The following is an 11,022-nucleotide window of genomic DNA, read 5'->3' as shown; positions in this document are numbered from 1 at the left end:
TGCCTTCTTCATTACCTGCTGCACCTACAAACCAACTCCTTGTGATTCCTACACAAGGACACCCAGGTCCCTCTGCACAGCAGCATGCTGCAATATTTTACCATTTAAATAATAGTCCATTTTGCTGTTATTCCTACCAAAATGGATGAAGGGTGTGTTTCTGAATGGAGGGCTGTGACAAGTGGAGTTCCTCAGGGATCAGTGCTGGGACCTTTGCTGTTTGTAATATGCATAAATGATTTGGAGGAAAATGTAACCGATTTGATTAGTAAGTTTGTGGAAGACACAAAGGTTGGTGGATTTATAAGAACATAAGAAATAGGAGCAGGAGTAGGCCACCTAGCCCTTCGAGCCTGCCCCGCCATTCAATAAGATCATGGCTGATCTGAAGTGGCTCAGTTCCACTTTCCCGCTTTCTCCCCATAACCCTTAATTCCCTTGTCTCAAAAACCTATCTACCCGTGACTTAAATATATGTAGCTAGGTAGCCTCCACCACTTCAACAGGCAGAGAATTCCAGAGATTCACCACCCTTTGAGTGAAGAAGTTCCTCCTCAACTCCGTTCTAAACTGCCCCCCCCTCTTATCTTGAGGCTGTGCCCTCTAGTCCTGCTGTCCTTTCTGAGCGGGAAGAATCTCTCTACCTCTACCCTATCCCTTCATTATCTTATACGTCTCTATAAGATCCCCCCTCATCCTTCTAAACTCCAACGAGTACAGACCCAGTCTATTTAGTCTCTCTTCATAGTCCAACCCCCTCATCTCCGGTATCAGCCTAGTGAACCTCCTCTGCATTCCCTCCAAAATATCCTTGCGTAAGTGCGGCGACCAAAACTGTACACAGTACTCCAGCTGCGGCCTCACCAGTGCCCTGTACAGTTGCAGCAAGACCTCCTGCTTTTATATTCAATCCCCCTCGCTATGAAGGCCAACATTCCATTTGCCTTCCTGACCACCTGCTGCACCTGCAGACTGGGTTTTTGCAACTCATGCACAAGGACCCCCAGGTCCCTCTGCACCGTAGCATGCTGCAGTTTTTCACCCTTTAAATAGTAATCCCTCCTATTATTATTTCTGCCAAAGTGAATAACCTTACACTTGCTAACATTATACTCCATCTGCCAGGTCCTCGCCCACTCGCTCAGCCTATCTAGATCCCTCTGCAGACTTTCCACACCCTCCGCACAATTTGCTTTTCCACTTATCTTTGTGTCATCAGCAAATTTCGTCACCCTTCGCTCAGCCCCCTTCTCCAGATCATCTATAAAAATGGTAAATAGCTGAGGCCCCAGCACCGATCCCTGTGGCACTCCACTAGTAACCAACTGCCAACTGGAATAGCACCCATTATGGAACTGATAATTTGGGTCAGAGTCCCTGCAATCTCCTCCCTTACCTCCCACAGCAGCCTGAGGCACAGTTCACCTGGACCTGGAGATTTATCCACTTTTCAGGCTGCCAACACCTCCAGTACCTTGTCCTTTCACAGTCTCTCTCCCTGACCATCCTCCTCATTCTCTTGGGTGAAGACAGATGTCAAGTATTCATTCAACACTCTACCAAAGTCCTGTGGCTCCATCACAGATTGTCCCCTTCGTCTCTAATGGGCCCCACTCTTTCCCTAACTATCCTCTTCCCATTGATTTCGAATATTTTACAATTTTCCCTATTTTTACCAGTCAGAGCTTTCTCAGATCCCCTCTTTGCATTCCTAATTGCTTTTTAAAACTCCACCCTGCACTTTCTAACCTCATTAAAGCCTGATTTGTTCCCCTTCTACTTGTTAAAAGCCTCTCTTTCCTTCTCTTTGTATCCGGAATATCACTGGCTCTCCATGGTTCCCTGGGCTTTGTTACTCCTACTTATCATCTATACCTTTCCTATGTCCTTTCTGATTGCCGCCCCCCACTGCTCTTCTGTAGGTTTTCTCGTTAGTAGTTGTTCTCAGTCTATCTTGGCCAGATCCTGTCTTATTTTACTAAAATGCTCTCTCCCCCTGTCCTTTTTTTGCAGCTTGTCTATTTCTTTGTCCATAACAAGCTGAAATTGTACTATATTGTGATCACTATCACTAAAATGCTCCCCCACTGTCACCTCAACCACCTGTCCGGCTTCCTTCCCCACAATCAGGTCCAGCACAGCTCCCACCACTGCTGGATCCTCCACAAATTGATTTAAAAAGTTCTCCTGTACACATTTTAAGAAATCTACTTCATCCAAGCCCTTATCACTGTGTATACCCCCAGTTAATGTTGGGAAAGTTGAAATCATCAAATATAATAACCCTGTTAGAACATTGAATATAGAACAGTACAGCACAGTACAGGCCCTTCGACCCTCAATATTGTGCCGAGTTTTGTCCAATCCCAAGATCAAGCTATCCCACTCCCTATCATTCTGGAGTGCTCCATGTGCCTATCCAATAACCGCTTGAAAGTTCCTAAACTGTCCAACTCCACTATCACAGCAGGCAGTGTATTCCACACCCCAACCACTCTCTGAGTAAAGAATCTACCTCGGACATCCCTCCTATATCTCCCATCATGAACCTTATAGTTATGCCCCCTAGTAACAGCTACATCCACCCGAGGAAATAGTCTCTACACGTCCACTCTATCAATCCCTCTCATCATCTTATAAACTTCTATTAAGTTGCCTCTCATCATCCTCCGCTCCAAAGAGAAAAGCCCCAGCTCCCTCAACCTTTCCTCATAAGACCTACCCTCCAAACCAGGCAGCATCCTGGTAAATCTCCTCTGCATTCTCTCCAGTACTTCCACATCCTTTTTATAGTGAGGTGACCAGAACTGAACACAATATTCCAAATGTAGTCTCACCAAAGTCCGGTATAGTTGCAGCATAACCCCACGGCTCTTAAACTCAAACCCCCTGTTAATAAACACTAACACACTATAAACCTTCTTCACGGCTCTATCCACTTGAGTGGTAACCTTCAGAGATCTGTGGATATGAACCCCAAGATCTCTCTGTTCCTCCACATTCCTCAGAACCCTGCCATTGACCCTGTAATCCACATTCAAGTTTGTCCTACCAAAATGAATCACCTCGCACTTATCAGGGTTAAACTCCATCTGCCACTTTTCTGCCCAGCTCTGCATCCTATCAATGTCTCTTTGCAGCCTACAACAGCCCTCCACCTCATCCACTACTCCACCAATCTTGGTGTCATCAGCAAATTTACTGACCCACCCTTCAGCCCCCTCCTCCAAGTCATTGTTGTTATAGTTTTTACACACCTCCACAAACTGAGCACAGATTTCCTCCTCAATATCCCTCTGACTATCGGGGGGGGGGTCGATAATAAACACCTAACAATGTTGATGCCCCTTTTTAATTCCTAAACTTTACCCACAAAGCTTCATTTGGTGTCTCCTCTGAGATATTATTGTTCTTTTCCTGTGTGTGGAGTCTGAGCCTGTGCTGTTCTCCATGATACTCTCCACCTGACGGATAGTCCACAGTGTCCCCAGATACTGCTCCAGTTCCCAAGCTCAGGCTTCCTGGAGCTCCAACAGGAGACACTTCTTGCTAACACATTGACCCTAGGCGTGATGTCCCCTCCAAGATATCATCTCTCCTTCCCGCAGTAACTAACAATGCAATCCCTCGTCCTCTTTAACCCCCTCGCCTGAAGATTCTATATCCCGTAATGTTGAGTTACCAATCGTGTCCTTCCTTTAAGCATATCTCTGATAGCTGCTGTAACACACTTCCACAGGTCAGTCATCACCCTCAACACATCTGTTTTACTTGCAACACTCAGAGTGTTAAATTAAAGGCCATCACACAGAGAGCGTTGGGTGCTGGAACGCGCTGCCGAGATGGGGGGTGGAAGGAGGTACATTCCAACATTGAAGGGGCAGCTGGATGGATGAATAGGGAGGGAATAGAGGGATAGGCACTGAGTAAGGACAGAAGGTTTTGTTTAGTTCAGACAGGCATCATGATGGGCAGGAGGTTGGAGGGCCGAAGGGCCTGTTCTATGCTATACTGTCCCCTGTTCTTTGTTTGCCAACAGACCCCAAATCCCATCTGATTTTAGTTTTTGAGCTTGTTTGCCATGTGGAACCTTGACAAACATCTTACTAAAGTCCATCTAAACTACATCCACAGCCCTTCTCTCATCAATGATCTTCCTCACCTCTTCAGGAACCTCCATGGGTTGTGGATGGATACGGAACTGGCTTAGTTTAACAGGCCTCTGCCTCTCAGAACAGTGGGTGCAGGCTCTCTGAATATTCTGAAGGTGGAGGTGGGGAATTCCTTACTCAGCAAGGTGATCACAGGATATCGGGGGAGATGGGAATGTAGAATTTCAAACACAAAGTGATCAGGAATGACCTGATTAAAACGAGGGGAGGCTGGAGGAATGGAATGGCATACTCCCAAACATCAGCATGACTGTGTTCAACAAGACAGGGGCAGAGCGATGGGATATTGGGGAGGGGCAAATCGGACTATTATAATAATGAGATTACTATTCAAAGGGCGAAAAGCTGCAGCATGCTACGGTGCAGAGGGACCTGGGGGTCCTTGTGCACGAATCGCAAAAACCCAGTCTGCAGGTGCAGCAGGTGATCAAGAAGGCGAATGGGATGTTGGCCTTCATAGCGAGGGGGATAGAATATAAAAGTAGGGAGGTCTTGCTGCAACTGTACAGGGTACTGGTGAGGCTGCAGCTGGAGTACTGTGTGCAGTTTTGGTCGCCGCACTTGTGGAAGGATATTTTGGCCTTGGAGGGAGTGCAGAGGAGGTTTACTAGGCTGATACCGGAGTTGAGGGGGTTCAGCTATGAGGAGAGGCTGAATAAACTAGGCTTGTACTCGTTAGAGTTTAGAAGAATGAGGGGAGATCTCATTGAGACATATAAGATGATGAATGGGATGGATAGGATAGAGGTGGAGAGACTCTTCCCGCTCAGAAAGGACAGTAGGACTAGAGGGCACAGCCTCAGGATAAAGGGGGGGCGGTTTAGAACGGAGTTAAGGAGGAACTTCTTCACTCAAAGGGTGGTGAATCTCTGGAATTCTCTGCCCGTTGAAGTGGTGGAGGCTGCCTCGCTAAATATTTTTAAGACGCGGGTTGATGGGTTTTTGATAAGAGAGGGGATTAAGGGTTATGGGGAGAGGGCGGGAATGTGGAACTGAGACACGACAGATCAGCCATGATCTTATTGAATGGCGGGGCAGGCTCGAAGGGCTAGATGGCCTACTCCTGCTCCTATTTCTTATGTTCTTATGTTCTTATGAACACACAGTCGGAGATAGATCCACAGGTAAGACTGTGGGCAGCAGAGAGTGAGTGTGGTACTAGGCCTTACCGATATTGGTAGAGATATTGACATCGATGCTGACGTCAGGGACAGCTGGACTCCGTAAAGATGCCACACAGGTATAGGTAGCAGAATCGGAGAACCTCATGTCAATAATATCCAGGCTGGTCGCTCCCGGCTGGAATTCCTGGTCATTCTTCGAGATGATGATTCTGTTTGTGGCTTTGAGGGGTTTGCCGTTTTTGAACCAGCTGTAGGTCAGTTCATCCTGAGGGACAGCGTCCACCTGACAGGAAACCTTTACCTCCCGGTTCAACTGGATCTTCTCATCATCATGGAATGTGTCCGGAGTAATCCAGAACCTTCCATTGGACAGAGCTGGAAAACACGGAATGGAATCAAATCACAGTAACCGACACTAACCAAACCGCACTCACACACACAGTAACCGACACTAACCAAACCGCACTCACACACACAGTAACCGACACTAACCAAACCGCACACACACACACAGTAACCGACACTAACCAAACCGCACTCACACACACAGTAACCGACACTAACCAAACCGCACTCACACACACAGTAACCGGCACTAACCAAACCGCACTCACACACACAGTAACCGACACTAACCAAACCGCACTCACACACACAGTAACCGACACTAACCAAACCGCACTCACACACACAGTAACCGGCACTAACCAAACCGCACTCACACACACAGTAACCGGCACTAACCAAACCGCACTCACACACACAGTAACCGACACTAACCAAACCGCACTCACACACACAGTAACCTACACTAACCAAACCGCACTCACACACACAGTAACCTACACTAACCAAACCGCACTCACACACACACTAACCGACACTAACCAAACCGCACTCACACACACAGTAACCTACACTAACCAAACCGTACTCACACACACAGTAACCGACACTAACCAAACCGCACTCACACACACAGTAACCGACACTAACCAAACCGCACTCACACACACAGTAACCGACACTAACCAAACCGCACTCACACACACAGTAACCTACACTAACCAAACCGCACTCACACACACAGTAACCTACACTAACCAAACCGCACTCACACACACAGTAACCGACACTAACCAAACCGCACTCACACACACAGTAACCGACACTAACCAAACCACACTCACACACACAGTAACCGACACTAACCAAACCGCACTCACACACACAGTAACCGGCACTAACCAAACCGCACTCACACACACAGTAACCGGCACTAACCAAACCGCACTCACACACACAGTAACCTACACTAACCAAACCGCACTCACACACACAGTAACCGACACTAACCAAACCGCACTCACACACACAGTAACCGGCACTAACCAAACCGCACTCACACACACAGTAACCTACACTAACCAAACCGTACTCACACACACAGTAACCGACACTAACCAAACCGCACTCACACACACAGTAACCGACACTAACCAAACCGCACTCACACACACAGTAACCGACACTAACCAAACCGCACTCACACACACAGTAACCGGCACTAACCAAACCGCACTCACACACACAGTAACCGACACTAACCAAACCGCACTCACACACACACTAACCGACACTAACCAAACCGCACTCACACACACAGTAACCGACACTAACCAAACCGCACTCACACACACAGTAACCTACACTAACCAAACCACACTCACACACACAGTAACCGACACTAACCAAACCGCACTCACACACACAGTAACCGACACTAACCAAACCGCACTCACACACACAGTAACCGACACTAACCAAACCGCACTCACACACACAGTAACCGACACTAACCAAACCGCACTCACACACACAGTAACCGACACTAACCAAACCGCACTCACACACACAGTAACCTACACTAACCAAACCGCACTCACACACACAGTAACCGACACTAACCAAACCGCACTCACACACACAGTAACCTACACTAACCAAACCGCACTCTCACACACAGTAACCGACACTAACCAAACCGCACTCACACACACAGTAACCGACACTAACCAAACCGCACTCACACACACAGTAACCGGCACTAACCAAACCGCACTCACACACACAGTAACCGACACTAACCAAACCGCACTCACACACACAGTAACCGACACTAACCAAACCGTACTCACACACACAGTAACCGACACTAACCAAACCGCACTCACACACACAGTAACCGACACTAACCAAACCGCACACACACACACAGTAACCGGCACTCGGTTAACCGGACTTTTTGGTTATTTCTGGACAGTCAGGTTGTGTGATCTCACGTCCTTATCTCGCTCACTGACCTCTCACTCGAATCTCCACCGATTTCTTTGCCTGGTTTCCAACGCCATTCCTGGCGGAGCAGTTGTAAAATCCACCATGCTCTGGCCAAATCTCCCGGATCCACACCTTCCCTCCTTCAATCCTGACATTCTTCGGCATTGGTCCCGGGGAATGTGTCCACCAGAGAGAGGGTCTGGGGTCACCGGCATCCACCGAACATTCAATCTCCACATCAGAGCCCGGATTCACCACCAAAACCTCCGGAACCGAGAGAGACAGGACCGGCGGGGCTGGCAAGGCAAATCAGACTACACTGAATCATAGAGACCCCAATACACCCCCCCACACCTTCCCTCGCACACCCCCCCCCCCGCACACCCCACCTCGCACATTCCCCCCCACCGCACACCCCCCCGCGCACACCCCCCGCGCATACCCCCCCGCGCACACCCCCCCGCACACAACCCCACGCGCACACCCCCACGCGCAAACCCCCTCGCACACACATGCCCCACATACACCTACACACATTCTTACACCTTTCACACCACCCCCCCCCCCCTACCCACAAACACACACCCTCACATACACCCTTACATAAATCCTTCTGAACATAGAACATAGAACACTACAGCACAAACAGGCCCTTCGGCCCACGAGTTGTGCCGATCATATCCATACCTACCAGGCCTATCTATAACTCTCAATCCCATTAAATCCCATATACTCATCCAGAAGTCTTTTAAAAGACCCCAGCGAGTTCGCCTCCACCACCCACTGACGGCAGCCGATTCCACTCACTCACCACCCTCTGAGTGAAAAACTTACCCCTAACATCTCCTCTGTACTTGCTTCCCAGCACCTTAAACCTGTGTCCTCTCGTAGCGACCATTTCAGCCCTGGGAAATAGCCTCCGAGAATCCACCCTATCTATTCCTCTCAACATTTTATAAACCTCTATCAGGTCGCCTCTCAACCTTCGTCTCTCCAGGGAGAAGAGTCCCAGCTCTCTCAACCTATCTTCATAAGGCATGCCTCCCAATCCAGGCAACATCCTTGTAAATCTCCCCTGCACCCTCTCAATAGCTTCCACATCCTTCCTATAGTGAGGCGACCAGAACTGCGCACAGTACTCCAAATGAGGTATGACAAGGGTCTTATAAAGTTGCAGCATTACCTCCCGATTCCTAAACTCAATCCCTCGATTAATGAAGGCCAGTACACCATACGCCTTCTTGACCACCTCCTCCACCTGCGAGGCCGATTTAAGAGTCCTATGGACCTGGACCCCAAGATCCTTCTGCTCTTCAACACTACTAAGACTCCTACCCTTGATATTGTATTCCTTCATCCCATTGGTCCTGCCAAAATGGACCACTACACATTTATCCGTGTTGAACTCCATCTGCCACTTCTCCACCCAGTCTTGCATCCTACCTATGTCACGCTGCAACTTCTGATATCCCTCCAGACTATCCACAACACCGCCAACCTTTGTATCGTCGGCGAACTTCCTAACCCATCCCTCCACTTCCTCATCCAGGTCATTTATGAAAATGACAAACAGCAAGGGTCCTAGAACAGATCCCTGGGGCACTCCACTGGTGACTGACCTCCATGCAGAAAAAGACCCATCCACAACCACTCTCTGCCTTCTGCAGGCAAGCCAGTTCTGGATCCTCAAGGCCAAAGCCCCTTGGATCCCATGCCCTCTCACCTTCTCAAGAAGTCTTGCATGGGGGACCTTATCAAACGCCTTGCTCAAGTCCATGTACACCACGTCCACCGCTCTTCCTTCGTCAATGTGTTCAGTCACATTTTCAAAGAACTCAACTAGGCTCGTAAGGCACGACCTGTCCTTGGCAAAGCTGTGCTGACTATTTCTGATCATTCTAAACTTCTCCAAATGCTCATAAATCTTGTCCCTCAGAAGCCTCTCCATCAGCTTACCAACCACTGGCCAAGAGAAAGGAAGAATGGCTCAGGTACAAGCTCCTGGAATCAAGGATTCCCGGGAGGAGGTGTACAGGGAATACAGCAGTTTACTGAGGGAGGAAACTAGGAGGGCAGAAAGGGGGCCTGAGGTAGCTTTGGCTGAGAGGATTAAGGTGAATCCAAAGGGATTCTTTCAATATACTAAAGGAAAAAGAATAACGAGAGAGAGAATAGGACTTCTCAAGGACCAGAGTGGACAGGAGATAGGCGAGGTTCTGAATGAATATTTCTCCTCTGTGTTTACCATGGAGAAAGACAGGAAGACTTGGGAACCTGGGAAAGTTACTGGCGATATACTTGGGACAGTTTGCATTACAGTTAGAGGAGGTGATGGGTGTATTAAAATGTATGAAGGTGGATAAATCTCCTGGCTCTGACCAGGTATATCCAAGAACATTGCGTGAGGCTGGCGAAGGAATTCTGGGAGCCCTGGCTGAGATATTTACATCATCGTTAGCCATGGGTGAGATACCAGAAGACTGGAGGGTAGCACCCTTATTTAAGAAGAGCTGCAAAAAAAATCCCCGAGAATTATAGACTGGTAAGCCTAACATCTGTGGGTCAGTTACTAGAGAGGATTTATGTTTTATAGATTTCTGATAGACAAGGGAATTAAGGGTTATGGGGAGAAGGCAGGAAAGTGGAACTGATTCACTTCAGATCAGCCATGATCTTATTGAATGGCGGGGCAGGCTCGAGGGGTTAGATGGCCTACTCCAGCTCCTATTTCTTATGTTCTTATGTTGCAGCAAATTAAAGTCAGGTTCACACTTTATAGAACCTTAGTGAGGCCACACTTGGAATATAGTGTTCAATTCTGGTCACCACACTACCAGAAGGATGTGGAGGCTTTGGAGAGGATACAGAAAAGATTTACCAGGATGTTGCCTGGTATGGAGGGCATTAGCTCTGAGGAGAGGTTGGAGAAACTTGGTTTGTTCTCACTGGAGCGACGGAGGTTGAGGGGAGACCTGATAGAAGTCTACAAGATTATGAGAGGCATGGACAGAGTGGATAGTCAGAAGCTTTTTCCCAGGGTGGAAGAGTCAATTACTCAGGGGCACAGGTTTAAGGTGCGAGGGGCAAGGTTTAAAGGAGATGTACGAGGGAGATTTTTTACACAGAGGGGGGTGGGTGCCTGGAACTCACTGCCGGGGGAGGGAGTGGAAGCGGATACGATAGTGAGTTTTAAGGGGCATCTTGACAAATCCATGAATAGGATGGGAATAGAGGGATATGGACCCCGGAAGGGTAGGGGGTTTTAGTTCAGTCGGGGCAGCATGGTCAGTGCAGGCTTGGAGAGGCCGAAGGGCCTGTTCCTGTGCTGTAATTTTCTTTGTTCTTTGATTCTGAGGGTTGATATACAGGCGTTTGGAAAGACAGGGTTT

At 48.4% G+C, this 11,022-nt stretch overlaps 1 protein-coding gene across 1 annotated transcript in view; it reads right to left on the bottom strand.

Moving 5' to 3' along the window:
* LOC145339090 (MAM domain-containing glycosylphosphatidylinositol anchor protein 1-like) overlaps nucleotides 1-11,022 on the bottom strand; it is a 131,069-nt gene that overhangs the window by 60,677 nt on the left and 59,370 nt on the right. Inside the window, exons 9-10 of the mRNA XM_080183520.1 lie at nucleotides 7,660-7,929; nucleotides 5,342-5,671 (exon numbers count right to left, since the gene is read on the bottom strand). Of these exons, the coding sequence (XP_080039646.1) occupies nucleotides 5,342-5,671; nucleotides 7,660-7,929 (600 nt within the window). The remainder of the gene's footprint in view (nucleotides 1-5,341; nucleotides 5,672-7,659; nucleotides 7,930-11,022) is intronic.

This window comes from Carcharhinus amblyrhynchos, unplaced genomic scaffold (assembly GCF_965287045.1).
Source record: "Carcharhinus amblyrhynchos unplaced genomic scaffold, sCarAmb.v2.hapA chromosome_321, whole genome shotgun sequence".
NCBI classification, from domain to species: domain Eukaryota; kingdom Metazoa; phylum Chordata; class Chondrichthyes; order Carcharhiniformes; family Carcharhinidae; genus Carcharhinus; species Carcharhinus amblyrhynchos.
This window is presented reverse-complemented; position numbering and strand designations above follow the sequence as displayed.